The sequence below is a fragment of the Otolemur garnettii genome, unplaced genomic scaffold, assembly GCF_000181295.1.
Source record: "Otolemur garnettii isolate 467f Iridium unplaced genomic scaffold, OtoGar3 scaffold00060, whole genome shotgun sequence".
In the NCBI taxonomy this organism is placed as follows: Eukaryota; Metazoa; Chordata; class Mammalia; order Primates; family Galagidae; genus Otolemur; species Otolemur garnettii.
Genome location: NW_003852455.1, coordinates 11,161,029 through 11,181,101, shown reverse-complemented (window position 1 = coordinate 11,181,101; position 20,073 = coordinate 11,161,029). Strand labels below are relative to the sequence as shown.

The 20,073-nt window shown below is 44.5% G+C and overlaps 2 protein-coding genes across 2 annotated transcripts in view; one reads left to right on the top strand and one right to left on the bottom strand.

Moving 5' to 3' along the window:
• Positions 1 to 4,883: 4,883 nt before the first annotated feature.
• The window catches only part of LIPH (lipase H), a 78,035-nt gene continuing 62,845 nt past the window's right edge, over positions 4,884 to 20,073 (bottom strand). The window contains exons 5-9 of the mRNA XM_012806901.1: positions 14,684 to 14,851; positions 12,502 to 12,597; positions 9,836 to 9,947; positions 7,437 to 7,610; positions 4,884 to 5,561 (exon numbers count right to left, since the gene is read on the bottom strand). Coding sequence (XP_012662355.1) covers positions 5,474 to 5,561; positions 7,437 to 7,610; positions 9,836 to 9,947; positions 12,502 to 12,597; positions 14,684 to 14,851 — 638 coding nt within the window. The 3' untranslated portion in view covers positions 4,884 to 5,473. The remainder of the gene's footprint in view (positions 5,562 to 7,436; positions 7,611 to 9,835; positions 9,948 to 12,501; positions 12,598 to 14,683; positions 14,852 to 20,073) is intronic.
• On the top strand, positions 6,637 to 7,160 carry LOC100964471 (60S ribosomal protein L26). The gene has a single exon (XM_003792735.3). The coding sequence runs from the start codon at positions 6,675 to 6,677 to the stop codon at positions 7,110 to 7,112; it is 438 nt and encodes a 145-aa protein (XP_003792783.1). The 5' UTR covers positions 6,637 to 6,674; the 3' UTR covers positions 7,113 to 7,160.

The window sequence follows — 20,073 nt, the reverse complement described above, 5'->3', positions numbered from 1 at the left end:
AAAAAAAAAAAAGATGGAGGCTTACGTCTTTTGTATTAACCTGGATTGAAGCGGAACATATTCTTCTTAGTAAAGCTTCTCAAGAATGGAGTAGCAAGAATCCAATGTAGTCAATTCTAATATGAAGGCAGTAGATGAACTAATACAAGGGGGGGTAAGGGGAATGAAGGATGGGGAGGGTTAGGAGGGAGGGTGATGGGGGTCATGCTCTATGGTACACCTCTTGGGGGCAGGACACATTGTAAGAGGGACTTAAACTAATAAATGCAATCAGTGTTACCTATGCTGTAACAAATGCAATTCTTTGTACCCTCAATGAACTCAAACAATAAAAAAAAAAAAAGAATGAGCAAGACTTCCAAAAGCTGAAAAGGGAGAGAATGAGTGAGCTAGGGCCCAAGTAAAGCACTTGAGGCTCATTTCAGCGAAGCCTAAAATATATGAAAAACGAATAACCTGGGGCCAAGCAGAACATTGAAGGCAGGCTAAGAAGTTGGATTTTTAATATTGTAGATGATGAGATATCAACAGAAGTGTTTAAGAAAATGATTCAGTTCCTGTTTTAGGGTGTTCGCTGTGGCAGGTGATGAGAACGCATGTTACGTTGATAGCTGGAAATGCCCTGATTAGAAAGGATACAGGCCTTAGCTGGGACCACAGCACTAAGAATGGAGGGAGGAAGATGGACATGCTGAGGGAAGTTGAATTGATAGGACACATGACTGATTAAATAGAGTAAGGGCTAGAGATGGGGTCAAAGTGTTAATCACCTAGACAACAGAAAGAGAGCATCCTTACCCTATCATTTAAAGAATCCACTGAGCCAAATAGGGAGCACTTCTCAGAATTCATATGTAAAAGAGCCCAGCAATTCCACATCCAAGAATTTAACCTACAAATATACATACCCATGCACAGACAAAGATATATGTTTTTTGTTTTTTGTTTTTTGTTTTTTTGAGACAGAGCCTCAAGCTATCACCCTGGGTAGAGTACCCTGGCATCACAGCTCACAGCAACCTCCAACTCTTGGCTCAAGTGAGTCTCCTGCTCTGCCTCCCCAAATAGCTGGGACCACAGGCCATTTTTGGTTAATAACACCCAGCTATTTTTCGGTTGCAGCCGTCATTGTTGTTTTGGCAGGCCCAGGCTGGATTCGAACCCATCACCTTAGGTGTATGTGGCTAGTGCCTTAGCCACTTGAGCTGCAGGCGCTGAGCTGACAAAGATATATGTTTAAGGGTATTCTTTAAGCTTTCCTTTCTTTTCTTTTCTTTCTTTTTTTTTGAGACAGAGTCTCACTCTGTCATCCTGGGTAGAATGCCATGGCATCATAGCTCACAACGACGTCAAACTCTTAGACTCAAGCAATCCTCTTCCCTCAGCTTCCTGAGTAGCTGATACTACAGTTGCTCACCATGATGCCCTGCTAGTTTTTATGTTTAGTAGAGACGGGGTCTCACTCTTGCTCAGACTGATCTCAAACCCCTGAGCTCAAGCAATCCACTCACCTGAGCCTCCCAGAGTACTAGGATTAAAGGCGTGAGCCACTACCCCTGGTCTCAGCCTTGTTTTTATCTTAAGAGATTGGAAACAACCAAAATGCCCATCAGTTGGGGATTGGCTAGGTTAATCATGATATAGTCACAAATGGAATACTAGGTAGCCTCCCCAAAGAAGAAGGCAATTCTATATATACTGATACGGTGCAGTTACCAGATAGATGGCTAGGATAAAAATTAAACAAACAAGTTGCAGTCTGAGAATATACTATACCTCATTTTTAAGGATAAAAGATAGGATATACTTTAACTTTTCAAGATATGAAAGTATTTACAAATGAAAATTTTCAATGTCTGGGATTTGTGTGAAAATAATGGGATAGGCTCAGCACCTGTGGCTCAAGTGGCTAAGGCGCCAGCCACGTATACCTAAGGTGGCAGGTTTTAATCCATCCCAGCCTACCAAACAACAATGATGGCTGCAACCAAAAAATAGCCGGGCATTGTGGCGGGCGCCTATGGTCCCAGCTAACTCGGGAGGCTGAGTCAGGAGACTCACTTGAGCTCAGGAGTTGGAGGTTGCTGTGAGCTGTGATGCCACGGCACTCTACCCAGGGGGACAGCTTGAGGCTCTGTCTCAAAATAATAATAATAATAATAATGGGATAGACATTCAGAGAGTAGGAATATTGATAGAACAAGATTGACCATGAGTTGCTAATTGGTTGAAGTTGGCTGCTGGACACATGAACATGGTTGTAATACTATTCCTCAGTTTCTGTATATGTTTGAAATTGCCACTAAAGAAAAAGGAGAGAGGCCAAGCACCGTGACTTGCACCTTTAATCCCTGCACTGTGGGAGGTAGAGGTGGAATGGTCACTGGAGCCATGAATTGTAGACCAGCCTAGGCAACATAGCAAGACCCCATCTCTACAAATAAATTAAAAAATTATCTGGGTGCAGTGGTTGTGTGCACTGTTAGTCTAGCTGCTAGGGAGGCTAAAGTGAAGGATCGCTGGAGCCCAGGAATTTGAGGTCACAGTGAGCTATGATCATGCCAGTGCACTCCAGCCTGGGTGACAGAGTGCAACTACGTCCTGCCATCTGGCAGTCTCTGGGCCTGGCAAACTTCTACTTTTTTGTCAACACTCAGGACAAATGTCACCTCTTCTGATAAGCCTTCTCCAGTTCCCACAGACAGAAAAGTTATTCCTTCTGTATGCTTAGGGTACTCTGAGAAGTATCCGTATTCCTGTTGCAAATGTGTGTTCCAATGTCATTATCCATCACATGGACAGTGAACATTTGCTTAAATGAGACAATGTCTCATCTGTCTTTTGTCTGTCTCAACCCTTAACCCTATGCTTGTCTTATTATTAGCACCTAATAAATGTTTGTTAAATTAAGGGGTCAGGTCTATTGAAGACAATAATTAGTTTGCTTTGAAACATGTTGACTTTGAGAAGCCAAAGAGATGGAAGAGGAGAGAAAGGGTATGAGGAACTAACTCTACTGAGCCTGTGCCCGGAGAGTGTGGAGCAAGGAACAGAGTAGGGAGCACGACAGCGAGGCCCCTGCTCTTAAGGAAGGGTGTGACCTCTGTCACTTAACTCTTCCTAAGCTTCAGTGTCCTGTGTTATAAAGTGGAGTTGTTGAGAGTTCTTACTTCATGAGGGTTGTTATACAGAATAAACTCAGGCGTGTAAAATGCTTATTATGGGGTCTGGGGTGTGCTAAGTAGTTAATGAATGCTACCTGCTGTTACTTTCCTTCCCATGGGGTTTCTGGGAGGCCTTCTCCCCTTCATTTCAACTCTCTCCTCTAGACAGATGACCTCCAAATCTAATGTTCCACCTGAGCTCTGGATTTTATCTGCTTGTTGAGTGGTGGTGCAGGCCAGAACACAGAGTGTGGGCTTGGGGGATGGTGGGCAGGGCTTGTGGCCTGCAGACTTTTCAGCAGTGACTGCATCTGAACACCTGTTCATCCACTCGCCCACAGAGGAATACTGATACTTGTTTCACTGCAGTGGAGTAAGCTTCGTCACGTCTACTTCCTCCATGGCACTTATCATGTTCTATAATTATATCTCCCCAATAAATCTCTGAAAAGAAATCACAGCCTATCAGCACCCCGAACTCTCTACCACAATTGCTGAGGAAATGTGGGAAGGAAGGATGGTAAGATGTACAAACGGGCAAGAACGTCACTGAGCCTCTCTCCACCCAGAGTTCAGTCTTCCCTCACTTCAGTAAAATCAGACTGTGCGCTAGATACATATGTGTATCTGTAAGAATCTGTGCCACACAGGAATATATTTACAGATTACTGTAACTTAGGCAATAGAGAATCCATTCCTTACAATGAGGCAATCATTTGGAAAAGGAGGAGGTTACAGACCTATGACACTCAGGAACCCCACAGGCCTTCCTGCAGTGGCAAGAGCTGTGGGACGGACTGTGCCCACCTCACACTGGGCATCTGGCCCCAGGGATTGTCTTTGCTTTGTGCTGGCCTCTCTGGCCTTAGCACTCTGGGACCTGTAGACTTCGTTGCTACTGTCAGTCCAGATTCACAGATGACACCTACCTCCAGGGAAGCCTAAAGATTCTTCAAACTGGAGGCTTCAGATGTTCCAAGAACAAACTGGATTATGCTTTGACTTCACAATTGTTAGCAAAACACATTGTTCCAAACAAGATTAACACTGATTACCTCTAATAGGCGGAGTTATGAACAGCATTTGTTGCATTTTGCATCTCTGAATTTTTCTAAATGTCCTACAATAATCAGTAACAAAGGAAATAAGCATTTCTTCAGAATTGCTTAAGATGATGGTTGCCTGGCAAGTGAGTCTTCTCCACCTTAGGTGAAAAACAAGCTCTGCTTGGGCGGCACCTGTGGCTCAGTGAGTAGGGCGCTGGCCTCATAAACTGAGGGTGGCAAGTTCAAACCCGGCCCCGGCCAAATTGCAACAAAAAAATAGCTGGGCGTTGTGGCAGGTGCCTGTAGTCCCAGCTACTCAGGAGGCTGAGGCAAGAGAATTGCCTAAGCCCGAGAGCTGGAGGTTACTGTGAGCTGTGATGCCACAGCACTCTACTGAGGGCAACAAAGTGAGACAGTCTCTAAACAAACACCAACCAAAAAAAAAAAAAACAAGCTCTGCCTTTCCCTCTCCTGTCACTGTGCTGTGAGGCCACCCCACTTCTGCCTCTGCCCTTCTTCCCTCATCCACTTAATGACCTAGGCCATCCTCACCTCCCCCACTTCCCCCGTGTCCCACTACTTCTTCAGAGAAGGCAGGAAGCCAGAGTGTGGCTTTCTTCTCATCCCAGAGTAAAAAGCCCCAGAGAGAAACTGGTGTTAATAAGAGAAGCCCTTTTATTGCATCTTAGAGTAGCCCTATCAAAATAAATAAAAGCATATTCACATTTACCAAACATCTCACAGATGTGGCACCCATGGGATTTCAAAAACCCTTCACAGACTCTCTTCTCAGACCCGCACCACAGCCCTGTGAGGTAGTCAGTTTCACTCCCCTGTACACATAGGGAACTGGAGGAATTTAGCACACAGATGTGAAGTCAAGTCCAAAGAGAGGGCTCCAGCCTGCCCCTCCAAGATGCTTGACCTGCAGCTGTGATGAGCAGAAAGGCCTGCGTGACGGCTAGAGAGGCAGCAAAATTGACAGGTCAGAACAAATGAGGCCCCAGGACGCAGCAGAGACAGCGCCGGCTGCCGCAAGCCTGGCTATTTCTGACTTGCCCTAGTTAGGGGTTCCCTTCCTAGGCTCGTTTTATAATCACTAGGTTGTCTGACGTTGTGCAATGTGACATCCGTAGGACACTACTGAAGAAAACCTTGGTTTTCAGTTCTTTTTGTGCCTTGAAGATAAGTGGAGGTGAAGCTTTAAAAGAGCCTGTAGTTGTCGCTTTCTTGATATTACTGGTGCCCACTTCCCAGCAACAGTTACATCTGCAGCTTTGAGCAAAGAATAGGTTGAAAGACCGTTTCAACGTTTTCCTTCAGGACAAGATCATACCGACACAGTTGGGGCCTGGGAAATTGAGACAAAATATCCTTGTCAATAAAATTGCAAAAATACCACATTCTAGTAAATTGTATTATATCCTTAGGATATGAAATTACAGGACTTTCATAGTTGACCACCTTCCTACTCGACCACCTCCCTAAGTTGACCTAATTTGCATAAACTAGACAGACACCGCACATACATATCAGTACACTAGGCCTAGTTCCTTATTTAGACACCTCCATAGGCTGATCAATTTGTTATAGTCCATTGGGTGGTCAATTTACAGAGTTTCTACAGTGTTTAGCAATTATTTCTAATAATATGGGGAAATGCTTGTAATAAATAAAATATCAATGAGAAAGTAAGATGTAAATTCTTATTTACTATATAATTTCAACTAGGTTTAAAAACAGTAATAGAAAGAAAGAACCAAAAATATCAACGATGGTTGCCTCTGGATAATTACAATTGTGGTAATATTTTTCTGCTTCCCAAAGCAGATATACTTTCCCAATTTTATAAAATGAACATGTATTCCTTTGATATTCAGGAAAAAAGTATTTAAAAGTCCTACCATTTTAGAATGTAATGACTATCTCCTTAGAAAAAAAATTGTATTATTAAATATTTTAGAGTACCCTAAGCTTTCAAGAAAAGGGAATTCATAAAGTACTAACTGTTCACATCATTTCTTGTCTGTCTTTCTCTGCCCACAGATAGATGCTAGGACAATACCACAAAAGATACACATCGATACATTTCTATACTTAAATTGAAAAAGTCATTCTTTTTTTCTGTCCATCTCCCTTTCTCTTTCTGTCTCTCTCTCTACATACACACTATTTATTTTTTCTGAACCAATTGAGAATAGAGTGTTTATTCTTCAGTATTTCAGTGTGCCCTTCTGAAGAACAAGGACCTTTTCAGTGCAATTATCAAATTTGAAAAATTAACATCAATATGATACTTTTAGACTCTGAATGGAGTAAAATATTCCAGTCTTCTTGTACCTTTTTCATAGTAGGCTCTGTTTAATCAGTTTGCCAAGTTATATAATGTTTTCTTTCTTTTCTATAAGAAATTATCAATTTGCTCTTCCCTTTTGCGGCCATCGCCTGAGAGGCAGCGGCCAAAATGAAGTTCAATCCCTTTGTGACTTCGGACCGAAGCAAGAACCGCAAAAGACATTTCAATGCACCTTCCCACATTCGCAGGAAGATTATGTCTTCCCCTCTTTCCAAAGAGCTGAGACAGAAGTACAATGTTCGATCCATGCCCATCCGAAAGGATGATGAAGTTCAGGTTGTCCGGGGGCATTATAAAGGTCAGCAGATTGGTAAAGTAGTCCAGGTTTACAGGAAGAAATATGTCATCTACATTGAGCGGGTGCAGCGAGAAAAGGCTAATGGCACAACTGTCCATGTGGGCATTCACCCCAGCAAGGTGGTTATTACTAGGCTTAAACTGGACAAAGACCGCAAAAAGATCCTTGAACGAAAAGCCAAATCTCGCCAAGTAGGAAAGGAAAAGGGCAAGTACAAGGAAGAAACAATTGAGAAGATGCAGGAATAAAATAATCTTATATGCAACTTTCATTAAACACTGCTTAAATGAAAAAAAAAAAAGAAATTATCAATTTGCAAGCAGTGTAGGTGGTTAGGGAGGAATTATATAACTTTAAGCACAAAACAACATTATTTCCTTGGCTTACTGGGCCATTTATATTTGGCCACATACGACTGTGATTTTCGTGGATTACTGGGCTACTTGCTGTTAATAAAACAATTTCTGGAAACTCCCTTACTTCTTGTCATTGTGAATGATGGAGGCTTATTAAAACATCAGACCAAGGACTGAACAGGATCCAACAACATGGAAAACCAGGGCGTGGCTTACCTTTCTGGATAGGCAAGGGACCTCAACTTCATTCGCAGAATCCTGAGTTTATACTTAGGGCCTATTACAGATCCCGTAGAGAACACCAAGGATATTGCTGCCACTTTATCCAGATCTTGGTTAAATCTTGCAAGTAGACTCACTTGGTGATATTTCTGAAATGTGGCAGGTTCACTGAAAGAAAGAAATAATATTGAAAAACAGATAAAGAGGCTAGGATTACAGGCATGAGCCACTGCGCCCAGCAAATTTTTTTTTTTTTTTTTTTTTGAGACAGAGCCTCAAGCTGTCCCCCTGGGCAGAGTGCCGTGGCATTACAGCTCACAGCAACCTCCAACTCCTGGGCTCAAGCGAGTCTCCTGCCTCCGCCTCCCAAGTAGCTGGGACCACAGGCGCCCGCCACAACCCCCGGCCATTTTTTTTTTGGTTGCAGCCGTCATTGTTGTTTGGCGGGTCCGGGCTGGGGATTCGAACCTGCCACCTTAGGTGTACGTGGCTGGCACCTTAGCCGGTTGAGCTATAGGCGCCGAGCCAGCAAATTTTATTTTTATTGTAGTTCACAGTTCTAAGAATGCAAGAACAGATACCTACAAATCAGTGTTTGTCAACCTTTTGTATCTTACAGCACATTTGAACCTATGTTAAATTTCTGTGACACACTTAAATTATATTGATAAAAAAAAAAGAGTTAAGAGGCTTGGCACCCATAGCACAGTGGTTAGGGCGCCGGCCACATACACCGGAGGCTGGCAGATTTGAACCTGGCCCAGGCCTGATAAACAACAATGACAACTGCAACGAAAAAATAGCCAAGCGTTGTGGTGGGTGCCTGTAATCCCAGCTGCTTGGGAGGCTGAGGCAAGAGAGTCGCTTAAGCCCAAGAGCTGGAGGTTGCTGTGAGATGTGACGCCATGGCACTCTACCAAGGGTGACATAGTGACACTCTGTCAAAAAAAAAAAAAAAAGTTAAGAAAAGCAATATACTTACTGGGAACAAAATAGCAGACCAGAAAGATTGCTCAGCTGAGTGTTCCTAGTACAACTGGGAGAAAGAGTGTTCTTAGTAGGACTGGGAAAAAGAGCGAAGCCAACAACACCTGGTACAGGAACCATGCCCAGAGTAATAGTTCCAGGGAGCACAGCAAGGAGGTGGTGAGCTGGATATAGTGTGTGATCCAGAGTGGTGGAAATCTGACGCATTAGGCAAGTCACTGTGACTCACCAGGATCTGATGGCCTCCCCCACAGAGGTCTAGGACCAGAGGAACCCTTTCCAGAGTTTTTGGTTTGGTGGGTAAGCTGTGAGTCGAGTGGAAAGCTTAGAAGAGTGAGAGGACACAAACAGTGTACAGCAACCAGATCTGAATATCAGTTGGAGTGGATTGGCTGTCAGTTTGGTGACTGGTGCGACAGCCATACTGGGAAGGTCATGGTGGCCAGGGGGCTGCCATTGTGGGAAGGTGGTGAGAAGGTCATAGCAGGGGCCTAAAGCACAGCCGTCTTAATTCTCCACAGGAAAAAAAAAGAATGTGGGTGAATGCCCTTTACCTTTAGGGGTGGAATTGTTGGTGGGATGAGGCGAGGACTTATATTTTTACATTGCATATTCATGGTTTTAATAAATATTGTTTTAACTGACAAATCATAATTGTATACATTTATGGAGTACAATGTGATTTTTTTTTTTTGAGACAGAGTCTCACTTTGTCACCCCTGGTAGAGTGCTGTGGTGTCACTCACACTCACAGTAACCTCAAACTCATGGGCTCAAGCAATTCTCTTGCCTCAGTCTCCCGAGTAGCTGGGACTACAGGTGCTCGCCGCAACACCTGGCTAGTTTTTCTCTTTTTAGAGATGGGGTCTCATTCTTTGCTCAGGCTGATCTCCAACTCCTGAGGTCAAGCAATCCACCTGCCCCAGCCTCCCAGAGTCCTGAGCCACTACAGGATCACTACAGTCCAGGATCACAGGCCTCAGCCACTACACCCAGCCCAATGTGTTGTTTGATGTGTGTATACAATGTGAAATCAGCATATCCTTTGTTGTTTAAATCCTCTACAACAAGCAGGGATAATTATTGTATTTATGTTTAATCAAAGGAAGTAAGGAGGAGAGCAGGGAAGGGAATGGAGAAAGAGAGAGGAATGGATGGAGAAAAGAAGGCAGAAAGAAGAGAGAGAAAGAAAAACCTTTGCACCGATTTCATTTATAAAGAGCCTGGGTGATCAAAAGACAGGGCAATCACCTCAGAGCACCTGAGATACAAGTGTGTCTCTTCATATCTTTTGTAGAACAGGGAAAAGCAGAGATCTATGAATAAGAAAGTAGGAGTATTTGGGATTTCATTTCTCTGAGCAAGAAGAGAAACGACAAACTGTAAACTATTACAACTCAACTTACTGATTGATTTTGGATTCTGTGGTGTTTCCAGCCATGTCTCTCAATTTGATGGTAATAGCCCCTCTTCTTATGTTCTTGTTCCAAGTTAGAATATCCACGAAGTAATGATACACTGAAAAATGGGGAAGGAACGAGGTAAGAGAGAGGTGCTCTCAACTGCTCCCCAGAAAGGCCAATTCCTAAAATCCAACCTCCATATAACTGAGTCTCTTTTTCCCTTCCTGTCAAGTTTCTCTGCAAAGGTTCAGGACAGATTTTCTAACGATCTTTCTCTTCTATTTGGTCAAAATTGTGTGAGTGGTAATACCACGTACCAGCAGAGTCCAGTGGTATCCAGTCACCATATTCAAGCCTCACAAGGTTCCCACCTATAGACTGAAGTCTCACGGCCTAATGCAGAGTGTGGTCAGTTCACTTTAATTCCTGCCTATAAGGTGACCACTTGGAGACCCTCTACGACTGACAAGGGTCCTCCATAATTTGGATCATGTCCACCAGCCTACCTAACCTCACCTCTTTCTTAGACCACACCACCTGTACTCCCACATTGCCAAGCCTTCTCTTGCTCCTGGGCCTTCCTCCACCTGCATACCCTTACTTGCCAGCTTTTCAGACCCATTCTTCAGGTTTCAGCTTAATGTCGGCTCCTCCAGGAAGCCTTTCTGACCTCCAGACAAGGTCAGGTCTCCCATCTTGGAATGCCTGTCATTCTCTGGACTTCCCTCATCATTACTCAACTCACTTTACTATATTCACAAAACACAAGAAATAATGATAATAAAAAAAAAAAAAGGAAGGGCCAGGCACAGTGGCTTACACCTGTAATCCTAGCAGTCTGGGAGGCTGAGGCGGGTGGATTGCCTGAGCTCAGGAGTCCGAGATCAGCCTGAGCAAGAGCAAGACCCCATCTCTAATGCTAGGCTGAGGCCATGACACTTTAGCCTAAGTGACATGTGGAGATTCTATCTTTAAAAAAAAAAAAGTTTGGCTCAGCGCCTATGGCTCAAGTGGCTAAGGCGCCAGCCACATACACCTAAGGTGGCGGGTTTGAATCCTCAGCCTGGACCCACCAAACAACAATAATGGCTGCAACCAAAAAATGGCCGGGCGTTGTGGCTGGCGCCTGTGGTCCCAGCTACTTGGGAGGCTGAGGCAGGAGACTCGCTTGAGCCCAGGAGTTGGAGGTTGCTGTGAGCGTGATGCCATGGCACTCTACCCAGGGGGATAGCTTGAGGCTCCGTCTCAAAAAATAAAAAAAAATAAAAAAATAAGTTTATATTGATATGTCTATAAAAATATTGCCGGAATGTCTTGTAAGTTTTTTTTAAAACATACAATTAAAAATACTACAACAATAACTGGTAAGGATTATTCTTCTTTGTAATCCCAGATCCCAGAAGTACCAAATAACTCAGAGGACTAGTTTTCTTCCCTAATCTTTGCTTCTCAAAGTCAAGTTTGTTTCGGGAAAATGAAGATCCCTTCACGATGGTTAAATTCACTAACTTTTTTTTTTTTTTTTTTTTGAGATAGAGTCTCACTCTATCACTCTGGATAAAGTGCTGCGGCATCATAGCTCTCAACAATCTCAATCTGTTGGGCTTGCTTCTACCTTCCAAGTGGCTGGGACTACAGGTACCCAACATAATGCCTGGCTTGTTTTTCTGTTTTTTAGTAGAGATGAGGGTCTCACTCTTACTCAAGCTGGCATCGAACTCCTGAGCTCAGGCGATCCACCCCCCTCAGCCTCCCAGAATGCTAGGATTATAGGCATGAACCACTGCACCAGGCCAAATGTACTAACTCTTGAACAGAGAATGGAAAAGAGGCTCAGGGAAATGATGATTCCATGAAGGAAGGAGGTCAGCCTGGAGGTGCCATCTTAGGGCCCATTATTGCTCAGGGACTTGCAGATCAGGCAGATGCTGAATCCATGGCTCCAGTGGAAGAGAAACACAGTGATCTGCAACCTCTTTTAGAAGAAGTTGTTCCCAAGAAAATTAAAGGGAGAACAAGATTGCAAGAAAGAGATGCAACTGCTCAGGCAAATCCCAGCCCGTTCCTTCCCAAGGCATCAAATCACCTGCTGCTCCAATTAGCTCCCATGTGGAATACTCAACCTCTTTCTGCCCTTTGGGTCATCACATTTGCTTTAGAGCTAGAACTGACCCACAGAGGTGACTGATATCTTATTTTTTCTAGAGCCAATTTCATGTCTCTTGGGGAAAAAAGCAATTTTCTGGAAGATCTTAATGATGAGAATGGCCATCAGTAAAGCTAATAACTCTGATTTATTGAGATGTTAATATCAATATTTTAAAAAATGCACCTCATTATTCCCATTTTACAGATCAGGACACTGAGACTCAAAGAGGTTAAATGACTGGGCAGCGCCTGTGGCTCAAAGAGGTAGGGCGCTGGTCCCATATGCCGGAGGTGGTGGTTCAAACCCAGCCCTGGCCAAAAAAAAAAAAAAAAGAGGTTAAATGACTTGACAAAAGTCACACTGCTATTATATCATAGAATCAGAGTTTGACCTAGATCCATCTAGCTCCAAAGTCCATGCCTCACCATGGCCTTCATTTGCCAAAAAGTAGCCAGGAAGCTAAGACTCAGGCATTCCCACAATAAAAGTGTTGTGCTAAACCAACATATTCACCACTCACTGCAGAAGGGCTTCTCCTCGGCTGTGTCAAAGAATGCCTTAGTCATCGGGGGATCTTTCTTCTTTAAATAGTCCTTCCAGCGATCCGCATAATAGCCTGTAGCACAAGTTGGAAAAGCTTAACATTAACATGTATTATATAATGTAAAAGCAACTAAGGTAGCAATTGCTAGCAACCTAGCAATAGCAAGGTTGACTGCAGCCACCACTTCAGAGACAACCTTCCTCCCTCCCTTCCTGCTCCCATGATGAGGACCCACAGCGCCACCCATCTTGCTGGCTGACCCTATCCCTAAGAGCTCAAGTGCAGAAAGACCCAGCTCAGTTCTTTCTCAGCAAGAGGGTGAGTGAGTGGGGAGTGGCTCACACTGGCATGGACTAAAAATAGCACTGACATTTTCAGTAATACACTCATCTTCTAGATTAAAAGAGATTCAGGTTTATACCTAAAGGAGCATCACTCTTGCAAAGTAATATGCTTTCTCTTTTATTCAATTTCAGATTAATATGAAGGTAGAAATAGTTAGGTTGCATTGTTTTCATTTCTAAGTTAAAGTTCTCGGCCTGGGCAATAGGGTTTCTTGAACTACGGGGATGAGGAGGGCATAAATTGTACAGAATCTGGGCTTGCCAAGTGAAGATGTCACTAAACATGTAAGTATCTTTCTCACATCTGTCCCTACATAAAACAAGGTTCAATCCTTTCAGAGGGGCCTCTCTCTCTCCTCTGTCCCCCACACCTCCAGATTCTGACTTAATTGATCTTGGGTGAGACCCAGGCTTCAGTACTTTTTTAAATTACATGATAGAAGTACATAGTTTGGCTCGGCGCCTATAGCTCAACCGGCTAAGGCGCCAGCCACGTACACCTAAGGTGGCGGGTTCGAATCCCCAGCCTGGACCCGCCAAACAACAATGACGGCTGCAACCAAAAAATGGCCGGGCGTTGTGGCTGGCGCCTGTGGTCCCAGCTACTTGGGAGGCGGAGGCAGGAGACTCGCTTGAGCCCGGGAGTTGGAGGTTGCTGTGAGCTGTAATGCCACGGCACTCTGCCCAGGGGGACAGCTTGAGGCTCTGTCTCAAAAAAAAAAAAAGAAGTACATAGTTTGAGACTACATGTGATAATTTAATACATTCATATAATTTATAAAGATGAAATCAGTGTACTTAGGATATCCATCACCTTAAATATTTGTCTTTTTTTTTTTTTGAGACAGAGACTCAAGCTATCCCCCTGGGTAGAGTGCCATGGCATTACAGCTCACAGCACAGCAACCTCCAACTCCTGGGCTCAAGCGAGTCTCCTGCCTCCGCCTCCCAAGTAGCTGGGACCACAGGCGCCCGCCACAACGCCCGGCTATTTTTTGGTTGCTGCCGTTGTTGTTGTTTGGCGGGTCCGGGCTGGGGATTCGAACCTGCCACCTTAGGTGTACGTGGCTGGCGCCTTAGCCGGTTGAGCTATAGGCGCCGAGCCAAATATTTGTCTTTTCTTTAAGGCATTATTATGTTTTTAAAAGTCCCTAGGTTATTCTAAAGCGTGAAGTTGAGAATCTCTTATCTATAGCATGCCCTGCTGTTAAAAATGAGAAAATTCTCGTCATCATTTAATTTCAAAGCCATAACCACTTAGAATATTTCTACTAACTCCTAGCAAATATCAGAGCTGTCTCCACGGTCTCAATCTCACCCTCTGTGCATGCACACACAGGAGCCAGAGTGTGGAGCGAGGGCATCTGTAGACACGACTTCTTGGAAGGGCTTATTCTACAAGGCTCATTTGGCAGGAGGGTCTCTGGGCTCGCTGTGGAGCCTCTCCCAGCAGAGAGCTTGTTAAGCATAATCCCCTGGGCACAGACAGGGGATGTTCCCATAAGAGCAGGCGATCTCAAGTGACTATCCCCTGGGTAGGCTTGGAAACTCTTCCAGAAACTTCTTGTCCATGTTAGAATAAAGTGTCCATGGAGGTTGTACTACCTTCTGGATGGAACACTATACGGTTTACTTTCCTAACACTGTTTATTAGTAATAGACTAGAGAAGTTCAAAGAGCAAATTGGCTAGAAAAGCTATCAATTTTTTTTTAAACACAATTTGGGGACTATTTTTAGATAATAAAATGTTTCTGGGCTCATTCCAAAAGTTAGCTTTTTGTTAATCAGAAAGGAAACTGCCCATTGGACTTACCCAGGAGGGGGCAGGACTCCTTTTGTGGTGTGATGCAGCTGACACACTTGCCATTCCTATAATCCCGGTAGGAGTCACAGGGATAGGCAGTGATGGTGCAGCTCTCAGTCAAGGAGGAGAGGTACAGGTACACGGACCTCTGGTGGTCACATTTAAAATACTGCATTCCTTGGTTAAAAGAGAAATGATCAGAGTTAGCTGAAGTATTTAATTATAGCACATCCTGTATTTTACACACACACAATTTTTCACCCGGCATGTAATAATAGCTTCTATATACCTGATTCCATTTAATTTTTTTTTTTTTTGAGACAGAGTCTCACTTACCAGGCTAGAGTGCCAGGGCATCAGCCTAGCTGAAGCAACCTCAAACTCTTGGGCTCAAGCAATCCTCCTACCTCAGCCACCCAAGTAGCTGAGACTACAGTGAAACCACCAGGCCCTGCTAAGTTTTTCTATTTTTAGTAGAGACAGAATCTTGCCCTTACTCAGGCTGATCTCCATCCTCCTGCCTCAGCCTCCCAGAGTCCTAGGATTACAGACCTGTGCGATAGCACCTACTCCCATTTTAATTTTAATTTTTATAAACACTCATAGGTAAGGACTCATGCTAGCAAGTGGCAGGAGAAAAAAATTAAATCAAATTGAGGTTGTGGCAAGAATTAAAGCAAATATGCTTTAATTAAAGACCTTGATTGTTCAGTTATCAATCACATATTGCCCATATGATCTTGAAGCACATAAGTTTTGCAGAGGATTTTGCAGAGCCACTTCCCAGACTGTGTCTGTGTCTGTTAAGTTGGCAGCCACCTGCACTGATGCTGTCTGGGGCAAGGAGCCAAGCTTCCCTGGGTCAAGGAGGATTGGGAGGGACTACGAAAATTGTTATCCCAAGAATAAATCATTAGTTAATCATTAATTCCTCTTTATTATGCTTATTAAAGTGATAGATTACTTAGAGGGAAATTTAAAAATATCAAACAATTAGTTTTAGTCATATATCTCTCTCACTAATCTGCCACATTTATTATAAGAATTTTCAAACAGGCATAAAAATTAAAGAGAGTGACATGTTACTCTTTCTTTGTACATGTACATAACATCCCTGGTCCGAAGTGCAGTGGCCTTGAAGTTCAGCCTTGCAAAAACAAGTTGCCTTCTCTATTAAAAAAAAGAAAGAAAGAAAGAAAGGCCAGGCACAGTGGCTCACGCCTATAATCCTAGCACTCTGGGAGGCTGAGGTAGATGGATCGCTTGAGCTCAGGAGTTCCAGACCAGCCTGAGCAAGGAGACCCCTGTCTCCCAAATAGCTGGGCATAGTGGCAGGTGCCTGTAGTCTTGACACAGGCCAGGTGGTGCCCCAGCCAGCTCCAGGAAGCTGAGGGGTAGATCTGCTGCCTTCGCCTTGGTGGTGTTGGTGCGGTGGCAGCTGGCAGAGGAACCAGCAGGCTGGAGGGTAGGCAGGAGGACCCCACAGGAGGTTCCAGTAGCCAGAGGGTCCAGACAACTGCTGGGGAGACACTAGCACCTTAGGTTTCCCTCCCCTTGCATTTGCAGCTGAACAGGGAACCCCCCATTTCCTAGGCTGGGTCAATTTCATGTAAGTTTCCTAGGCCTGGGAATGAAAGGGATTGTAACCATTCATTTGGTACCAAGTCCTGCTAAATGTAACTACACAGAGGACCCATGCAGGCGAAATGTAAATACCAAGTCCGGCTAAATGTAACTACACAGAGGACCCATGCACGCTAAATGTAACTACCAAGTCCCACTAAATGTAACTACAAAAGACCCATGCACGCTAAATGTAACTACACAGAGGACCCATACACGCTAAATGTAACTACCAAGTCCCACTAAATGTAACTATAGAGGACCCATGCACGCTAAATGTAACTACCAAGTCCCGCTAAATGTAACTACAGAGGACCCATGCACGCTAAATGTAACTACTAAGTCCTGCTAAATGTAACTATAGAGGACCCTGTGTGACTCTTCCTCTGGAAAGGGAGCCAGAGAGAGAGCTTCCCCCCTCCCCCACTTGGTTTGTTTCTCTCTGCCAGGAGTTCTGATGTTTCTGTATTCTTTTCTGGAAATAAATCCTGTCTTACCACTGATCTATGGTCGATGAATTCTTTTTTCGAATCACCAAGACCAAGAATCTACAAAGACAAAATCCCAGTGTCATAGTTGGTGACCCATAGAGGGACAGAAGACAATCTGTGATAAGCAATAGGACCACTTACCTCTATCCTGCTTTTCTCTGTAGTTATAATAGAAACTAATAATTTTGATGCCCCGTCAGCCGGTAAATGTGCATAGTGCGGCTGCTTACCTCCAAGTCACAGGCAAGAGGCTATTGGGGAATGAACTTTCTTTTTTCTTTTTAGGTACAATTTTATTTATTTATTTAGTCTCACTTTGTCACCCTTGGTAGAGTGCCGTAGTGTCACAGCTCACAGCAACCTCCAACTCCTGGGCTTAGTTGATTCTCTTGCCTCAGCCTCCGGAGCAGCTGGGACTACAGGCGCCCGCCACAATACCTGGCTATTTTTTTGTTGCAGTTTGGCTGGGGCCGGGTTTGAACCCGCCACCCTCTGTATAAGGGGGCCAACACCCTACTCACTGAGCCACAGGCACCGCCTAGGGAATAAACTTTCTAATTCCCCTAATTCCACAGAGGAGCCAAAGGGAAGGCTTTTGAAACTGTTCTGTGTTTACTCCTTTTCTCTGGTTAAGAGCTGAGCAAAGAGGTAGCACCCTACAGACGCCCTGGGGTCCCCAGCAATGGTTCTGACCCCAGGACACGGGAGGGCCTTAGGAAAATCGTGCTCTCCCAGCTTTTACTATCTTCTCTTCTCTTCCATGGTCCCAAACGTTTCCTATTTATCTCTATAGACCTTTTCTGCTTCTCTCTCTCTCCTTGTAGTTTATGTGCTTTGTTTGAATATTGGTAAAGGATTGCTTTATGTATTTAGTTAGGTTTGTTACTGGTTTATTCTGGTATTTTTTCAGATGTTTTAAGTGTGCTTCAAATGTTGTACGTGTGGCTCAGCCTCTGTGGCTCAAGTGGCTAAGGCGCCAGCCATGTACACCTCCGGTGGCGGGTTTGAATTCAGCCAGGCCTGCCAAATAACATTGACGGCTGCAACCAAAAAATAGCCAGGCGTTGTGGCGGGCGCCTGTGGTCCCAGCTACTTGGGAGTCTGAGGCAGGAGACTCACTTGAGCCCAGGAGTTGGAGGTTGCTGTGAGCTGTGATGCCACAGCACTCTACCCAGGGGGACAGCTTGAGGCTCTGTCTCCAAAAAAAAAAAATGTTGTAGGTATGTCGTAAGGTCGTTTTTATGTGTCTGAGAAAAAGGCTGAACCTTATTAATTAGAAGTCAGCTCCAAACAAAGGGCAAATCGACTCCCCTACACGACTTCTCTGGACAACTAGTGGCCTGTGGAGGGAAGCTCAGGGCAACTCCCCAAGGCGAGAATGGCCCTAAACCCTCAGCTACACTTCAGCCTCTTAAAAATGAAGAAGGGCAATGAAAGTGACCCTGGGTATTTGATTTCTTCTGGTTTATTGGTGTAAATGGGAAAGTTTAAAATACTTCCTCATTTCTTTAAGACTTCTGCTAATTGCAAATGCAAAAGTTTCAAAGTGTCTCTCAACTCTGATTTGTCACTGAGTTTAATTATTGTTGCCTGGCTAACTTTTGGGAAAGAAAAGAGAGGTTGGAAAACATAGCATTTAAGACCTGTTCATGACAGTTCAACAACAGTTGTTGTTGTTGTTGTATTTGGCCGGGGCGGGTTTGAACCCACCACGCTCAGTATATGGGGCCGGCATCCTACTCACTGAGCCACAAGCACCACCCAGAAAGCCTGTTTTCCTTTGTTACTAGAAATTTAGAAGAAGCTTATAAAGATGATAGAGTTAAATGTGCAAGCACCACACAGCTGTTTTCTCCAGGGCGGAGTTCATCCCCACTTTGATTGATACTCTGGGGCAGGCACAGAAAGGGACAGAACTTGCATCAGGTGGGACCAGGCTCCCTGATACTTGATTTCTCAGGCTGTGCTGCTGCCAAGTAATAAGTACAGGGGAGCTCACGAGTACAAAGCGCTATACTGGTCAGAGTGGCTAAATCCAGACAAGTGCAGGGTCTAAGAAGGCCACTCTCCTCAGGGTTTCTTCCCCAAGCATTAGAAGGATACTTCCTTTTGTTTGGCAGGAAGTCTTGGGTTGGTCAGAGGACGCTTTGACAATCCAGGAATACAGGGTGGGATTGATTAAGATGCTGGACATTTGTTCTTTCCCACAGATGGGTAACGTTCTCCCTCTAAGAGAACAGCCAGGTAAAATGTTCTCTTGCCAAGAGAACTGTCATCAGGTGGGACCAGGCTCCCAGATACTTGATTTTTTGGCCTGTGCTGCTGGAACACCCCACTGGGCTACGTTGGGACATGTTTGATTTTCAGACGCTGAAAAAGAATGTATGGTTTTCTTCTGCACCCAGGCCTGACCTCAGTATCAACTCTCCACTGCTGAACAATGGCCCCCAGAGGGTACTCTAAATCATGAGTACCCTGAAAAATTTTTTTCAGTTAGATATTTTTTGTAAACAAGAAGGAAAGTGGTCTGAAGTGCCCTGTGTGCAAGCTTTCTTTTTCCTCAGGGACAACCCCCAACTGTGTAAAACCTGTCAGATAGATTCAACTCTCCTGGCTGTAATAACTTCCCCCAATGACCAGGAATCCCTGAGAGAGACACAATCACCACCTACTTCAAACCTGCCATCTGCTTCTCCTGCATCTTCCTCTGTGAGTTTAGAAACCCCCCAGAAGGCATTTATTTCCAGAGTTTCTTTTGATCCTACTAGTGAGGCAAGAAAGTAAAAGCAGAACTAAAAGAATCTATTCTAGCCGCTCTGTGTAGGCCTCAGCCAAGCCGCAGGCGTTTCTGCTGTCTGCATGTTTCTCCCCTGATATACGGGGCCTAGATTGTAACCTAGTAACTTCCTTGGGTTTCTGTTGCCTTTGGGGCAGGTGGTCCAACGGGGGGTGGGGTGAATCTGACCTTCCCCCTTGAGCCCAGGACCTTGAGGATGATGTCATGTCTTACTCTTTATCTTATGACCCTCACTCCCTGTCTTATGACCCTCACCTGCACTCCCACCCTGAAAAGTGGATAAAAGAGAGGCAAGAGGCTCAGCGCCTATAGCTTAACCGGCTAAGGCGCCAGCCACATACACCTAAGGTGGCAGGTTCGAATCCCCAGCCCGGAGCCTCCAAACAACAACGACAGCTGCAACCAAAAAATAGCCGGGCGTTGTGGCGGGCGCCTGTGGTCCCAGCTACTTGGGAGGCAGAGGCAGGAGACTCGCTTGAGCCCAGGAG

What these genes read in the sequence shown, in the direction of transcription:
- LOC100964471 (XM_003792735.3), top strand. Translation starts at nt 6,675, where the DNA reads ATGAAGTTCAATCCCTTTGTGACTTCGGACCGAAGCAAGAACCGCAAA.